Source organism: Anopheles merus, chromosome 3L (assembly GCF_017562075.2).
Source record: "Anopheles merus strain MAF chromosome 3L, AmerM5.1, whole genome shotgun sequence".
In the NCBI taxonomy this organism is placed as follows: Eukaryota; Metazoa; Arthropoda; class Insecta; order Diptera; family Culicidae; genus Anopheles; species Anopheles merus.
In genome coordinates this window covers 22,189,568-22,207,181 of record NC_054085.1, presented here as the reverse complement: position 1 = coordinate 22,207,181, position 17,614 = coordinate 22,189,568, and the positions used below count along the sequence as shown (strand labels likewise).

At 44.9% G+C, this 17,614-nt stretch overlaps 1 protein-coding gene and 1 long non-coding RNA gene across 51 annotated transcripts in view; one reads left to right on the top strand and one right to left on the bottom strand.

The window, feature by feature from the left end:
• The window catches only part of LOC121600004 (dystonin), a 198,590-nt gene that overhangs the window by 139,294 nt on the left and 41,682 nt on the right, over nucleotides 1-17,614 (top strand). For 46 of the 50 annotated variants that reach the window (XM_041928224.1, XM_041928222.1, XM_041928223.1 and 43 more), the window contains 5 exons: nucleotides 684-1,314; nucleotides 1,397-1,532; nucleotides 2,844-2,927; nucleotides 4,891-5,112; nucleotides 17,447-17,583. In XM_041928224.1, the coding sequence (XP_041784158.1) occupies nucleotides 684-1,314; nucleotides 1,397-1,532; nucleotides 2,844-2,927; nucleotides 4,891-5,112; nucleotides 17,447-17,583 (1,210 nt within the window). Of the gene's footprint in view, nucleotides 1-683; nucleotides 1,315-1,396; nucleotides 1,533-2,843; nucleotides 2,928-4,890; nucleotides 5,113-7,581; nucleotides 7,879-16,937; nucleotides 17,316-17,446; nucleotides 17,584-17,614 lie in introns of those variants that run through there. The other 4 variants (XM_041928230.1, XM_041928246.1, XM_041928247.1 and 1 more) reach the window with 2 other exon arrangements.
• Nucleotides 1,593-3,331, bottom strand: LOC121600009. The gene is made up of 3 exons (XR_006005767.1): nucleotides 3,244-3,331; nucleotides 2,718-2,982; nucleotides 1,593-1,659 (listed from the first exon to the last, which is right to left on the bottom strand). It is a non-coding gene; the product is annotated as an uncharacterized LOC121600009 (long non-coding RNA).

Here is a 17,614-nt window from a genome sequence, read left to right as displayed (position 1 = left end):
AGCAATTCCATGTTTGGATGATCGTGAAGGTCAAGCGTCTGTAGATTGGGCTATTACTGCACTCGTTATGAGCGTTCATTCATTCCAATGACCAAAACAAAAGGCATTGGAACGTTTGCAGCCGCTTTGCGAGACTTTTTGGGATTTTTAGTAACTTCTTTGAACTCCAGTTCCATGGTCGAACGAATTTATGTTTGCTGTATTGGATGGGTAGCCATTGTCTACGGGAGTGATATTAATTTTCCAATTGTTGTGCCAAAGAAGGTGTCGTATGTTGTAGGTGTTAGTTTATCATCGCTGTCCGTTCCAACGGCACCACATGACAGTCGTTTTGTTTCTGGCTTGGTCAGAGAAGATATTGGTCGAGTGAGTTCAGAAGCTCTGAAGCTCACCAAAAGATCAGTTAAAGTTGTGCTCTGGTGCTGAGTGGATCGAAAGAAACAGTGAATAGATCACTTTTTTCTGGAACTTGCGTTTGATATTGAAAAGTGATTTTATTCGTTACTTGTTTTAAGTTCAAATCATTTCTAATAATTTGAGGAAAATGAAAGGAGTCTTTCGCTTTCGATCTTTTCGTGGTAAGGGTTGAAATGTTGAGAGTTGAGTTGTGTTTGCGTTTGCGAGTTGTGTTGTGATGATCTTAGCTAATGCTGTGCATGTGTTTTACATTATTCGCCCAACAGAGGAGAGTAAGCAGGCCAGCCGCATCTTTACGGAGCAATGCATATCGCTGAAGACGCGCCTGGAGGAGATGGCCCGCGAGCTGGACCACATCATCCTGTCGCCGATGCCGCGCGATCTCGACTCGCTCGAACATACCGTCCAGATACTGGAAGACTACAAGCGCCGTCTCGGCGGGCTGGAGCCGGACCTGAAGCATCTGCAGGAAACGTTCCGCACGATCACGCTGAAGACGCCGGCCCTGAAGAAGAGTCTCGACAATCTGATGGACCTGTGGAAGGAGCTGAACACGCAGGCAGGCTTGCACGGCGATCGGCTGAAGCTGCTGGAGGGCGCACTGGCCGGGCTGGAAGACAACGAACAGGTGATCTCCGATCTGGAGGGCAAGCTGTCGCGCCAGCTGGAGCTACCGTCGACCCAGGAAGGCCTGTACGAGGTGTACAAGCGGCTGACCGCTATACAGGAGACGATTTCGAGCCAGCAGCCCGAAATGGACAAGATGAACGATTCGGCCGATCAGCTCGGTCGCATGGGCGTGCCGACGAAGGTGCTGGGCGATCTGAAACGCCTACACTCGAACGTGGAGCGCTTGAACTCGCGCTGGAACAACATCTGTGGACAGCTGGCTGAGCGGTATGTTTATAGCAGACGGTTTGCTCTTGTGTTAGTGCACTGTGAATGACCTTTGCTATTGCCGGTTATTTTTCCTGTACAGCATGCGCAGCGTAGAAACGGCAATCGGCTTGATGAAAAACCTGCAAACCAGCATTGTCGTGGAGGAGACCTGGGTGGAGAAGCAGACGGAGAAGCTGCAGGCTCTTCCGACGGCAACATCCGCGCGGGAGCTCGATGTAAGTACCGACCTAACGAACCATTGCCTTTACAGCGCCACCGTACTGTTGAGGTTGTTGTTAGCTTTGTATAGCAGCCATACCTTTCGAATCTTGAAGATGCGTGGTATCAGTTACGAGCAGGAAACTGGACGAGAAACGACAGTGTTGAGAAGCCATTAGAACAAATCGGTTTTCAGTAATAATGATGATGATGATGATAATGAAACAGAAAGGTAAAGCAAACATACGCAGAAAACGAAGCAGGATTTTGTTAGGAAAGTTCTGTGATCTTGTCGGTGAAAACCCCCCCAAATTGAATAGATGTTTCACCATCGAATTTGTGGCCAATTACCGTTGAGAGTAAATAGTGGTGCATTTATCTTACAACAAACAAACCAAAACCAAAAACACAATATAAAAAAAAAGCACAGAGAAGGAGACATTTTCACATAGCTAGATCATGTTAACGTAACTACCATGAACGAGGTTTAGGGCGTACCGAGAACATTGACTAACTGCACTCCAACTCGAAGAAAGTACTGTATTAGAAGTAGAACGGCAAGGAAAACAATGGACACTAGTACACTGGATGAAAACTAACACATTAGAGGATCATTTGCATGCGTACGGAGAAGGGTAACAGCAGCTGAAAATGATTTAAAATCGTTCAAGTTAAGCTTGAATTGACACAACATAATTTAATTCTAAAGAAACAATTACTGTTAACATTTGAATTCCACGGTTAAGGGACAGAAGAGCACAATCTTGCTCTAATGACAAGTTCACCGCCACAGGGAATATAATAGTGCACACGTTAAAAAAAAGACAACAACCAGAAAGTAGCAGTAGAGTAACTGTATTGCACCAACGTAGATACTGTAGCGTTTAGACACACCGTACACCACCAACTTCACTGTAGTTTCTAGTTCCTTAGTGCACTCCCCCGTCCGTCGTAAGACTAGCAATCTATCGTATTGTTAGTTACCAGTATATAACCCACATACTAATGCGTTAATTTATTTATTTTTCTCCTTCCCCATTCATCTTATTCCTGCGTAATTTTACACACCAAAAAAACACCACCAATTTGCAAACTACTCTGTGAAACTCCACCACCACCAACCACAACAACATGAACAACAACTACAACACCTACCAACAACCTATATACACCAACCTATCTACACAACCACGGTCACCTACCTTCACTCTGCGTCGCCGGAAACATCGGTTTCTTCCCTTTCCCTGTGTATGTACGCGTATGTGTTATGTTCCATCCGGTTGTGTGTGTATTCCGTTTTGTGCCCTGGGATCGACATCCATATACAGTCGATGCTCGGCGAAACGGTGGAACGCATTCCGAAGGTTGAACAGGTTAATCTCACCGGTGGCCGCTTGATCCGAGAAGCTAAGGTATGTAGAATATTTGCGTGCCGTGTGGTTCCTTTTTTTGTCCCGTTTTCTCCTCCTATAAATACACAGAGAGAGAGAGACAGTGAGAACATACTCCTCTCTCGCTGTTCAAATCCTTCCAACATTTATATCCCGGTTGTAATCTCCAAAAGTGTAAGAAACTGTTTTTCCTCCTGTGTGATACACGTCCTCCGTGGTGTATTCTGTGTTTGTGTGCAGCAAAATGTGAATATTTACACGTTCGTCCCACCGTTTTCTTCACTCTATCTCTCTCTTTTGTCGCTATCCAGTCTGTATTTCGGTGTTTTGAGCTTACTGTTTTTTTTCTACTGCTGGTGAAAGGATATGGTTTTTCTTTATCGTCCTCCGACATAAAGTTGAGTTGTGTCTCGTGAAGCGTGAACAACAAACGTGTCCCCGTGTGTTGTACAGTCCTGTTGGTGATGATATCCTTTTCTATGAAGGGCTCGAAAGGAAAGGAAAGCTTAGTCCCGTCCGCTCTGCTGTTATTATACTGCCTCAGTACCTTTGTGTGCGTCGTCACTATGTGGGAGAGAGAGAGATAGAAAGCAGTTGTGTGCGTTCGAATATGTATGAGTGCGTGTCCTGATGAATGTGCCGCGGGCTGTACGGTACCGATCCACAGCAAGGTTATTGCCGCAAACTACTCCTAGCCTAGGTGAATGGGTTACACGCTTTTTAAGACACTTTAATTTACCCTTCTGCTTCCTGGAAGCTTAATCTATTAAAACAATATTTTCCAAATTGCCTCACTGACCCGCAAGTACTGCATTCTGCCTACTTCTTTTCCGATCTCAAGGTGTTGGTGTTTTTTTCGAATTTCACTTTCCTCACGCTGGAAATTGAAACAAATTTTCCTATTTATCCGCTCCGCTCAGAACTACGGCTTCGCTTTATGGCGAAAGTTCAGCTTAGGGGGGCGCGAACGCGCATCTGCTGATCGTTTCGGCCAACTTCTTGATTCGCTCTCTGGCCACACTGGAACAATAATAATTAGTAGCTGTGATTAATACCCAAAGCAATGATATGCACCAAATGAACCAAAGTTCAACGCACAATCAGACAAAAAGTAGGTAGTTTAAGTTGGAAAAATGACTAACTCGCGATTAGTAGACAATCACCCTTCCTTTCCGGTGTGGTACAGAGAGGTTTCGCTAGAAAGGGAAGCTGTTTAAAGGTTTAAAAATCCACTTACTGCATTATCTGCGCGAAACCCTGCTACACACAAGCCTCGTCGTTATCCGTTTATACCTGTTACACTTAATATCTTACATTTTTGAGTGATTTCCCGCTCCCACGTTGAGTCCCACCTGCACAGTAGCGTAGTGCTGGTGAGTGGTGAGAGTTCAAAATTCTGTTTCGCTGGCCATGAAGTTTGTAATTAAAAACCATTTCTTTCGGACCACTAAACTGACCCACTTATCAGCAATACAAGTAAAAGCTCCCCTTTTATTCCCAAACCCCATAATATGCGTATTCGACTTATTTGCAAATACTAATCAATATAATAACTCCAATTTCAACCAAACGCCGTACACACTTACATTGTTTTTATTTAAAAAAAAAACAAACACACACTCACACAACATGTCAACAAACAAACGAAAACCCCACGCATCATAAACCGATTTACTACACACACCCCTCCTCCTACTACGCACCACCACCTTTATAATCTGCGGCTTCGAAAATCGAAATGTACCAAACGTGTGCCTCTCAACTTGTACGACGTGTCCTGGCGAAATGATTTCATCTGCGCATCTGTAACATCGAAACCACCAAATCAACGTTGCGTCCTCCGAATAAAATCAAAATCGCTCTCTCCATCTCCTGTACCGTCCCGTCCACACAACGTGCGGCTCATCGACTGTGTATGCATGCGCATCACCGAAACAAACCGATCACCAACGTATACAAACAAAAATGGAATAATATCGTACAGATCTACGATGGTAAATGTGTTCACTATATCGATTGGTTGAGCGAAGTACGGCCCAGCTTTTCGCCTCCTCGACAGGATCTCCGGCCGGCAAATGCCGATCCCGGCGCGACGGAAGTGTACTCGAAGCGGCTGGACACGCTGAACGGTCGCTTCGAGACGCTGCTCGAACAACTGACCCAGCGGCTGAAGACGGCTATCGAGGTGAATGGCGCGGACGGATTGGTAAGTGGACTGTTTATTATCATTTTCTATATATTTAATATAAGGCGTAGCGGTAGACAACGAACCTGAAATTCGTACGAAAAGTCATGGAAACTTGCAATATATGGTGGTTTATTTTGTGGCAGCACTGATTCTTCTGATTTGATCTAGATTTGGGAAGGCGCTTTTAGCAAGCAGGCAGCTTCGTGCTTCGAATACAATGTTGAACTCAAATAAAACCAGCATGTTATGATCGCAAAAACCGGTTTGCAGGTTTATAAAAACAAACTTCAATTCGAAATTTGCATAATCAACGAGCAACATGAACCCTCGACGAAGGTATGTCACCTTGGTTGTGGACTGTCGCTCCCATGCTAAAGTCCTTATTTGAGCGGTTCTATAAAAAAGCTCCAGACTGCTGGCTACTCGTTTCTATGCAATGCGGAGCGACGCGCACGGTTGACATCATCAGGCGTTCAACCTTTGGGTGATTCGATTTCGACTCTCTGCGCACAACAAATTGTGATCGTTGTTGCAAGCCTAACCAGGTCTGGGACGATAATTCCGTCATCTTCTATTTCTAAAGCTGATTGCCTCCTTTTTGTGTGTCAGTTGGTTGTCTTTCGACGCGTGGCCACCGCGTACTTCGAGCGTACACCCCGTAGGGTCAAGTGATGATGGATGACGAATGTGGCAAGCGTTCGCGTGCGTACTCGCACGGGGATGTGTTTCGTGAATGGAACCAAAACTTGGTTGCGTTTTTGTTTGTTTGCAATTTTCGACCCGCTGTTTCATCGAGGTGTAAACATGTCGTACGTGTTGTGTTGACGGCGTCTTCTCCGTCGGCTTGATTTCGATGTTTGGCTTTGCAATTGTCACGGTAACACTTGAAGCCAATTTTTTTTTCAAATCTATACACAATGGCAGATAATCTGGGCAGTTCTGCGCGTGGAATATGGTCAATGAATATCTGCTTAGGCTCATTAGCATCTCGTGTTGTTTACTGACGTGTTTGTTGAGGGTACTCAAGTGAGCGCCCAATGTCACGTTTATTTATTGTTGTTTTTTATTCTTCTTCTGGGAATCGAACAATTATCTATTCCGTGTACACATTTACTTTGTCTGTAAAAGTGAGCTAATGTTTTAAGGCGCTAACTCACTTCGAGAAGGCAGGTTCCTCTCGCATGTGCTTCAATTGACCCCCAATGTGAATTTATTCATTGCGAAAGAGCCAATGTACGATCAAGCGTCCCCCGGAGTAAATTGCGGAGGAGGGGTTCGTTGCGTATTTTTTTGCACTTTGCGTCATCACTCGATGCTCATGAACGTTGGCGGTGGTGGACAGGTTGGTTGTGCGAGTTATAATAAAATATGATGCTATTCGCCAGTCCTTGCAACAACCCTCAAAACAGTGACCAACAAGTTCAATATAATGCTGATCTTAGCTTTCAATGTTTGGGCGAGGTGTTTTATGACATAATCCTCTTACCAGGAACCCAGTAACCTGGCCAATTGTTGGACTGTAGTCTATCGAATTGAATATGGACCAGAATCAGAGGATGAATATGGTATAAATTCTTCGTTTAAGAATAAAAACAAGGTGGTAGATTTGTTCAGCTTTTATATCATAAAACATCTTCTATCCAGACTTATCGGATGCACTGGTAAATCCATAAAATTAATGCTCCAGAACATGAATTAATTGAAAAAAATCCGCAGTGCGTCCGCTAGGAACACGCGATCGAGCAAAAAGCGAAGAAACGCCTCCTCACACTTAAATGCGAAAGGCTAAAAAGCCACCCAGCGGGACTGCAGCCTTCTGTAATTGCACCGAAAGCTCTCACCGTGTCTGTCGCTATATCTTCCCACCCGGCTGCCGAAAAGCGCACCGAAGCATAAACGCTTATTTTTAGTATATGACATCATATAGCGCCGCGAAGACCAACAAGCAGCACACCTCAAAGAGGCGGAAATCGACGACGCCGATCTTTCAGAAATCGGTGAAAAAAAAAGTCAGTTAAAAAATCGCCCAAGCGGCGATCATTTGTTTACCAGCCACATTCTTGTGTGGCTCGTGGAGTGGTTTTGCGATTCATAAAATTTTATCTTCCCCCTTTTTTTGCTTTGCTTCGTTCGTGGTGTCACAGCGCGCTAATGGAGATTTCTTACAGATGAAGAAATCGCACAGAGAGCACCAAAAACAGGCTTTTTTAAACCTTTGTTTGTGCTTCAAGGTTTAATTTTATGGCCAGCACTGTAACCGGTCTGGTGCGAAGGCGTGACGTCATTCAATTAGTTCACTCGAACCGTGACGACGAAGTCGTCTTAGTGCGAGAGAAGTAGTACAGCGTTTAATGCGCTCTTTCGCTTTGTGCGGTATACTCGCGAGAGGAATACCGATGCTCTCAATCGCTTGCCCTCTCTTTCGTGCGGCCGGCACTTCCGCTCAGAAAACACTGACCACTATAGCGGACTGCGGCCATAGACCAGAGGTTCGACCAAAGTGTTTGTCCGCTCGTTCATTCAGTTTTTGACGGGATAGTGAAACTGATTGGTCGCGAGCGTGCGCGCGCGTATATTCGCTCGCGGAATTCTATTTTACCTTTCATTTTTGTTGCGCACATTGAGGATAGTAACAGTTTCACTAGCAGAAGAAGATCGGTGATTAGATGTGGATATCATTGCGTGTGATTTTGTGATTTTTTTACTGCGTCGGTAAAAAAATCAGTACAAAAGTATTCAACAAAACGTGATCGTGAAGTCACAAATAAAAAGCTAAAGAGAAAGGTAGTTTTACCGCTGGTGATGAGTGTTGTGTCTTACTAGCGATAGAGGGGAAGATGTGAAAAGTGTGTACACGTCGTTCCGTCGTTAAGTCGCTTTTCGCGGCACAAGAATAGTGTGTGTAACGTCGCGAAGAAAATTATTCAAATGTGTCTAGAAGTCACCGAAAAAGCAGGCCACATAACACAAACCCCTCTGGTGTGTGCGTTTGTCGGCGTTGATGATGATGATGATGATACCCGGCGGTAGCCTTACCCCTTCTCTTTGACCGAGAGTGTGTGTTGTGATCGTCCAAATGGAATATATTTTCGGCGAAGGTCATATAAGCGCGAGAAGCCCCAGTCTGGCGAAAAGTGGCGGCGGATTGCTTCTTTTGTGATACTGTGCACACAAAAAGAAAATTTAAATAATACCTACTAGGCTGTAGTAGTTGTATAGTGTGGCTGGTTACCGAAAAGTGAGACGTTAGACACGGCACCAGTGTTCTAATGTGAGGCTAGAATTTCCGAAAACGTGTGCATAGCGCACGATGAGAGGGTTCGTGATGCGAAACCCACCAGCAGTGTTTGTTCGCTTGAGTGCAATCCGTCCCGGTGTTAGTGTGTGTGTGTCGGCTGCTTATCACTGTCTACTTGCACAGTCCTAAATAATGAGTAGTTCAGCAATCGTGTTTATTTTCACTCTTGAGTTTAAAGCCAACATTTCTAGCACAAACAACGAATGAAATTGGGCGCGGGGTTCAGTGTGTCTAAAATGAGGGGAACAAAAAATCGATCGTCAATTTTGAAGCATAATCGGGTCGGAAATTTTCACCGTCAGAAGCCAGCGTAACAAATCCCTCCAGCCAGCCATGCCACAAAATCGATTCCAATCGCCCTTGACAAGTCGTTTAGGTTTCGTTTTAGAATTTCCTTTTATTTTAATCCCCTTTGTACCTAAAGCCCTATCAAGCACACGGTTTAAAAAACACAAGAGGCAAAAAATTACAATCTAAAATTCAAAAACAGCAAACCTACAAAGCGGGAACTACTCTATCAAGTACTGCAGTATCGGCACTGCTGCTGCTGGTGTGTGCCGTTTGTTCATCTAATCAATATTTTCATGCCGGCATTGCACCGTGCACATTACCTCTCTAATAAAATCGAGCAGGGGGAGGTGCAGACACGTTTCCTTCCTCTACTTTCCATCACTAGGGGGTAGCGGTTGGTAGTAATTGGGGCAAAAATAGTTTCATTTTCCGTTGTTTTCTCGTGTTGCTGCTTTTTTCCGCCATTCCATTCGGCATCTTCAACCAGCTTACCTCCCGGGTGCAGTGAGGAAGTGCAAGCGGCACTGCAACTGCACCACGGTGTACTGGCGCGCTCTGGTGCATTAAGCGTATTAGCCGTTTGGGAGAGGCGGTACACACACATCATCGCCGCCAAACGGTTGTGGGCAGGCTTAGCGGCCGGGCAAATATGTAAACAAAGTTTTGTGCAAATGCAACCCCGCCCTATTCGGTGGTTCGCCTGCCACGAAGGCGGAGATGGTGAAAGACCGCGTGCTGTTACGTGTAAAATTTAATCGAGTCGAACAGTTGAATTTAATAGTGTTTGGCGTCAATGCATTACAGCATTTCAAGTGCACACTTTTGGTTTAGTGTTTTGGTACCTTTTGAAAAACATGTTTTAGTACGTGTTTTATGTGCACGTGACGCGGCGGACGGATAGAACAATGCGAAGCGTGTGCGCTGCTATAGGAGATGCTGTGCGATCGATTCTCATGTAGACTCAGGTGAATTAGAACAGGAGTATCGATTTTGGGATTTATGGTCACCGTTGTTCAGGTTGTTTGTTACTTATTTTCGGTCCTAACAAGTTTACGTATATGTAGTTGTCCATACTTCACGCAAGATTTGTATTTTTGAAAGATAGTTTGTGAAATATACGAATACGAGACTCCCGTACGTGCTCGTTCTCTTTGTTTTGTTTTAAGAACGGCAACACTTATCGCAACAAGCTGTGTAACTAAATCCGATTCGAAAAGGAAATCGAAAACAATCGTGCTTATTATAACATCACACAAGCCCCAGCCCAAGGTCGCATGGATTATAACCGCTCGGCGGCTAGTTCCCCTAAGCACATCACCACGCACTGTGAATTCCCGATAACCTGCCACCACATACCATACTGCTAAATCCAAACAACATTGTGCCTCCTCCCCTATCAGCTGATTGTTGTGTGGGGTCTTAGTGTACTGTATTTTCAATTTCGTTCGAAACATCCGAACGGATGTTTGCCGCTGTGGAGGATGGTGGCGAGGACCCGGTGATAGTGGGAGTGCTGAATATATGTACATATTTCATTCATTATCACAAAGTGGCTGCGACCTTTGAACGGATGTACGATTGTGTCATGATGGTCATGTCCGTCGTGCTCTAAATGTTGGGTTATTTTTGGAAGACGTCTCCGTTTCTTGGTTCTTATTTTGGATCTGCTCCAAAATCTCACGAAAGTAAATCGTGTTGCGATGTGAGGTAAGGTTTTGAGGTCTGACACTTACGCAAGGTCACGTAGGAGCGTCCGTTCCGTTTTGCTTCTACGGCCAGATTACTCAACCCACACATCAGGTATGCTTAACATTTCAGAGTAGGTGTCATACGCCCCACGACTCATTAAACACATACACACACCGATCTCTTCCTGCTGACAAGATGATCATCTTCAAGATCAGGACTTGGACGGGTTGTGGCGTAGAGGAAGTTGTTTCCACGCGCTTGTGGACGCTTTGAATCCATCTTCAGCAGCTCGTTTAATGCTTTGCCACTTTTTTAATGTCAGTGTCAAGATTTTTCCCTACCTCTCTCTGCTTTGAGATCGAGATGAGAATGTTATTTTAGACATTGGGATTTGATTTGCGTCACCTCGGCGCGCCATGGTGCTTTACCTTGGATGAAATTATTCATTATGAGCTTCAATCCCACTTGATATGGGGTAAGACGTTTTGCAAAAATCAAATTTCGATCTTTCTGCAAGCTTTATCTTCTCCCTAATAAACGGAAGTAAAGAATTAGGGAACGGTGACGACCGAAACACGTTGCTGCTGCTAAACCATGCTGAGTTTGAAATTTGTCTTTTTTCACTTTCATTTCCAATTTTGCACCCTTTTTTCGTTGCTCACATTTTTACGAGCAACTCCTCTCTCGGCTGTTTTATGCGATCCAATCAGTCTTTTTCGTTCTTTCTTTGGTGTGACCTTTCGCGCGCTTGCCATGCGGTCCGGGGTGTTGTGTGGTATTGGGAAGCCGATGGTCAACAGCATGATCATAAATTAATCAAACATCTGCATAAATGGCGGGGCCGGGGTTCTGTGCCGCCGAGTATTGTTAGAGACACACGAGTCGTCGCTATAATGTTGTTGAAGAAAGAAGCAAAGAAGCTCAATAAGGAGTCGAGAAAGAATCTTGCGCTCGTGTATGGTGGACAAATTTTGAAGACGACAAAATTAAATTCAAGGATACCGAAAGGCGAGAAAACTGAGCAGAGCGAATCAACCATTCTCATTTCATATGTTGGTTCTTTTGGGCGTTATGCGACTTGAGCACGGGCACATTTCTGTGGGTGTGGGTGTGTGTGATAAAGCGTCGTGTGTCGAGAACGAAATTCTAGCTGTATGAGAAATCTTGGCAGGAGACATAATTTGATGTACAAAAGGCAACATTTCACACTAGCTTGGCTATGCATGAGTGCTAAGAAGCACTTCTGACGACCAAACTCAATTCTGATCTTTTTGGGTTTGAATTTCATATTCAAAGAAGAGTAGAAATTGTGATGAAACCTATCATGTAACTTTTGCAAGAGAGTCGTCTCATTTGCACATATTCAGCGTACGCCTTGAAGTGATGTTTTAAAGCCTTAAAATAACCTATTACGTGTTTGGTGTCGGCTGTTTGTAGAATGCAATATTTTTACGATAATTCTTGATGACTTTACCGGCTGCCATTATCGCTTTATCGCTGTCTGTGATGTCAGTGAGTTTTACTAACCATATAGCAATAACTCATGATGCCACAGCAAACACACAACCTGAGTTTCACGGTATGATTAGCCTTCTGTACATTAGATGTCATACAAATACACGGAGAGAGAGCGACAGTTGTGGTGTGGTGTGCACATGATTTCGTAATCTTTAGTGGAAACCTATATAACAACATTTTAAGCATTAAAAACCCGAGAATCAGATTTGAGGATTTGACATCGAGCACTTCGTGTCTCTTTTCCAAGCAAAACTGTATCTTGGTTATCAGATTGTCTGGCAATAAACGAGAGCTCTTCTTTTTAAGCGGAACCAATAAATCGTTTCCACTTTGGAGGAACATTCTCGCCTGGCTCACTGATAAGATGTCGCTTGGCTGTGTGACTGCTTGGTTTGGCTGGACGAAGCGACAATCATCTTCTCCTCCTCCTTCCACCACAGGGCGTGCAATCGACGGAATGTAAACAAACCGTGTAAAGTGGGGGAGAGCATGGCAAGTTGTCCATTTATGCCAATTATTGCGCCACACGCTTGCATTAGCAAGATCTCAATCTGTGTGTGTGTGTGTGTCTGCTTGGGGTGGTTGTTTATATACGCTTCAGAAAGATGAGCTCATCTAGACAAAATGTGGGGTGCTGATAAAGCCTGCAATGATAGGGCCCTGAGCGTCCAGATTTAATGCGAGCAAATGATTAGACATGGACGTGTTGTACATAGCCAAAGCATGGCATGGTGTTGTACGAACACTGACTAATGCTCTGGGGCAAGTAAGCGTTTATTTTTGCATCAATGAACTAAATACTGACGATGATAACGATAGGAAAATGAGCCCTATTTAGCACGTCCCTTCAACGTCTGGCTAGCACCCGTGCGAAGACGCCAATGCCGCAATTGCGCTGATCTCACTGTCAATTGTGTGGAGACACGTGGAATTCCCATTTTATTCCAGAATGATGAATGTTGTTACCTCGTTCCCGTTTTATCTGATGATCTTTCCAGAGTGATGAAAGGTCATGGAGAGTGATAAACGCGACTCAGGTTGTGCTTTATTGATGTCAGGCACACTGCGCTTTATTATTCCTTCCATTGAAGTTGTCATAAACGCAACAACCGCGCACGTACTACCCATTAACCATGAGGCTTAACTCTTTCACCCTTCGTACGCCATTGTCGCTATTCACAATTGTTCGATTGTTTGTCTTGCCGATGTCGTACAAGGTGTACACCTTGAAGCATGAAGGGTTATGGTCACACCGGAGGAAGAGAGCTGCCTAACGATACATGAAGTTCCGGTTTGCGAATTATGTCGCGCCTTAAGAGGGGGGCAAAAGACTCATTCCCATTCCTGTGGCCGTAAGGCGCTGCTAACACCACATTAACACAGACAAGCTCCTCTCATCGGCTTGTTTACACCGGTTCTCTAGCCGTCGATGGCATCGGTTCGTCGAAAACTGTAAGCGAAGCGTAAGAACAAATTGGATTAACAGCAGCATATGTACACTTGATGCCGCCGCTGGCGCACCGTAACGTGCCTGGCGCGCTCCTCCATTTCTGTTACCATTTTGTTTCGCCTTGTGGTTTGTTCTCATACACACACACACACACACACACAATGGGGTCCAACCAACTCCGGTGTGTGTGCTATTTCCATTATCATGGACCTCGGACCTCGCGGATGTATTTCGTTTCGTTTGTTCCGTCTGGTCTTGTTGTTATGGTACTGCTTTTACTTGAGTTTGCTGCGCTGCGTGTTGCGGCTGCGACTCAACCTGTGCCTGCCTGGTGGAAGAAGCTACTCTTCTTTCATTTTTGTCCCGACCACGTATCACATTTCGAGCGTCCGGGTGAAGTGGTTTCGGTTGTGTAAATTTCACGTCCGTTAAGATCGAGTGTACTGTACGTTAGCCTTGCTTTGGGGAAGGTCCCCTTCTCACACAACATGTGCCGCTGATGACGCATTCGTTTGCGGCGTCTTGATGGTGTAGTGTGGTGTCCCCCTCTTTCATATGTGGCCATGTAATATGTGTCTGCTAACTGCGCCCCCCTACTCAACACTTCCTCCGTTGGTCATGGTTGTTTATGGATGCCCTTCGGCGAGGTCAGCAAACGCGCCTAACCGTAAAATGCTTTTCTCACACACCATTCTCACGAGATGTATCGTCTTGCACAGCGGGGAAGAGACAGCGTCGTTGAGAGGCAGGTGATTGTTACAGGTCGTCGTTTTTTTTGGCCTGAGCTGCAGAGTGTTTATGACTTCATAGAAGTGTAATTTGTCGTAAGACTCACATTGGCACATCGCTACTAGTAGTAGATCACAAAGAGAAAGACGGCAGAATTCATGTAAATATAGCATAACAACGCGGGCGCCATGTATATGAGGCAACTACCAGTCGGGGGCCTAACCTTTGGCACTGAGAGAAAACAGATCAGTTGATGCCAACGGTTTGTTCAAAGGTGGCCACTAAAGAAGATTGTCTACATCGATTGAACAAGTCGTCGCCGGACATATCACACACCCTGTCCGGTGATGATCGAATTGTGAGTCCACTTTAAAAATAGTTTGCCAACAACACCCTACTACACGCCAGGTGACGACGAGCTCGGAGAGGAAGTAAATGGTGCGCGATTAAAGTCTACGTCGCATTGGGAGAAAGTGTAACACGTTACGTTACCCGCTGATGTCCTTGGCGTGTGTGATAAATCGAACGATGATCGATACATTTTCCGAATGGTGAAATTTTCGTTCGCATTTGCTTGGAAAAAAAAATTGGTCTCCCTGCTGCTAGTGTTTGTGTGTATGACCACCAGAGCGAAGTAAAAATAAATATTATGGTTTTTGGTGGATACATCAGAGGTTTTGGTACAAACATCTGAGCCATTTGCCATGTTCATTTTAGATCTGTTGGAAATGGAAGAGGTCATTGGAGAAAAGATGCAATTCGATTTAAATTTTTAAAAACAAAGGTTTTTGTATTCTTTTTTTCCATAGAATAGCACAAATATTAATTGTGAAAAACAAATCTGGAGAGTATTTGCTCGTATCCTGAGCGCCCTGGACTCTACTGTACTAAAACAGCTGATTTCAGTCAAGTGTTATCGAGAAATACGGGGCGAATCTAGGTCACACCGAAATCATCTGTTCTCTTTTCCGGAGTTCGGGAGCAGAAATCTCCGTTCTCGGAAAATCCCTCTCCAAGAGAGCAAAATGTGGAGGCAAGAACTCTCCACTAAGCGTATCCTTTCACATCTCACAGCAATTCTGTGTGTGTTGGTGTTCGTGTGCCGAACTGTCAAAGCTGCTCTCTTGCTCTCACTGTTTTTGCCGGCGGAATGTGACACATCCGTACTGGGGATGTGTCCGCAACGTCACATGCCGGAACACCGAAGCCGAAATCGAGCAAGTCATCATCAAACGGGGGGCATGGACCGATAGATGCGCCACCGTCCGTTCGATATTTTAAGTGGAGCGTCCTTCGCGTGCGGAAGTCGTCCATCGAACGGCGGCGAGGTTCAACTGAATAAGTGCATTGACTGGACATCGCAGAAGTCGATGGTGTGTTTTTCGTGCAGTGCAAAACGATGGGCGGCAAACAACATCCAGGAAAATCGTGCCTGTGCTGTTTGATTTATGAACTCTCTCCATAAGGCCCCGCTGGATTGTTTAAAGTGGCGGCGGCTGTGGATGGATGGAAAATGGATCGATTATTTTTCATTTTCAATTTATACATATACACGACGGCTTCGCACAGATAGGAAGTGTATCGCTGTAAGTGGTGTGCTTTATCGATCCCACATTCCAGCTTGCAAGTAGGGAAGTACTTTGAAGCTGGTCCCTGCGTGTGGTGTCTGTTGTGTATCAAAATGTGTGCTGGAAACGACCATACCATATGGGCCTACTATAAAGGCACAAAGCATGGATGCGCCCAGTCATTGACGCACACAACACACCCCGCGTGCATGAAATGTTTCGGCCCATTGGGAGGGGAATTTATTTATTTGCGTGCTTTCGCACGGTTTAATATTTTCGTCAGCATTATGTAATGGTTGGCGAAAATGGTGTTTCATTACTTCATCTGGTTCCGTCGTGTCGCGGGACCCGTTGTGTTTTTGCTCTCTGACACCACCCGGGTGTGTGAGGGTGGTGCACTGCATCAAAACCTAAGGCGCAACTGGGGCGATGAATAAGTCAGCTCCCCTTCCCCCCAGTGTGGTGCGTGTTTGCGTTTAGCAATTTTTTCACTTTCGTTTGCAACGTGGCTTCCCTAAAATAAACGCGACGCACGTAGCGACTGCGAACGGATTGAACGGGCAGTTGTCGTATTTTTATTTGCATCTTGTTTTGTGGCTTGCCGACACGCGCGCTAGGTTTTGCTGTTCTTTTTTCGTTTTCTATGTGTTTCTTATGCATATAACGATGAGCTAGGGAGACAGTTTTAGGTCAAATTCATCTTTCTCTGCTATATATGATTCATAGCATTGTCTAATTGGTGGCACGAGGTCGAAAAAGGCTTTGTTTTCGTTTACTTCTGTTTGATGCTCATTATAAATTAAAAGTTAAATTTCGCACCTTACCTTAGCGGGTGGCACTTTGTGAAATCCCCTTCCGCAAAAGGAATTAATTAATTACGTGTAAAGTGCACTTTAAACAACTGTTTTATTTTCGGTACGGTTGTTTGCCGACATCTGCACACAAAATTAGATATGCCATTTTCAATTTGCAACCGAGTGCTAACAGCTTGAAGAAAGGGTAGGGGTAAACAATAAGCACGACGGCGTCTCTGGCGTGTTAAAATGCCATTTAAATGCCGTAGCGTGTTTGATTGCACGATACTTGTGTGCGCGTATGTTTGTGGGGCGTTGTTATTCACGTGCGCGGCGGTGGAATTTGTGGCCACTTGCTGGGTAGATTTGTGGCAACTTCTGAACGGAAACACATTCCAAACGTGCTGTTCTGTCGAACGAGAGAGAGAGAGAGAGAGGGCACGCGAGATTGCTTCAAGATTGAATCGATTTTTAAACCGAATTCATTACCTTATTCTCTATCCCAGTGCATTTGCTAATTGATTAAGAAGAAGAAAAAGAAGAGGAAGAATATTTCTACACGGTCACAGAGAGTGTATAAAGTTGCATAAGGAATACAGCTTTCCCACCGTGGGAAAGGAGTCGATGAAAAGAAAATGAGCCAGCCGGAACATAAAGCGGGCAAAAAATCGAGATTCCGAAACAAGCGGAAAGACTCCGGTATAAGCAGCACGATTGCAACCGGTAGCAGTAACAGTAGCAGCAGCATACTGAGCAATGCATCCGCCACCACTGCCACTACCACCACCAGCACATCGTCCGCCTCGTCGGCGTCAACCATGACGAAGCGCTTGCGAGAGATCGACGAATATGTGTACGAGTATGACTTTTCGTACGAATTTCGGGTAAATCAGTTGAAAAATGTTTAGAAAATAAGCTTTACTTGCTAGTTTTACAATGCCTCTGTTTCATGATGTTTGTAGTTTTATAACTAACCTTTCCTTTTTGCCTTTTTTGTCCCATCAATTAAATGCAGCGCTACGCAGAAAGTCTTCACAAGCCGCTCCGGACCTATCGGGTCGAGTTCAATCTTGGTCGACCGGCAAACAATGGCACTGAGGGCCACCAGGAGGTCGAGGAGGACATCTACACCTCGACGTACAGCACATCGCAGTAAGTATTACACATCGGTACAATGATCCCC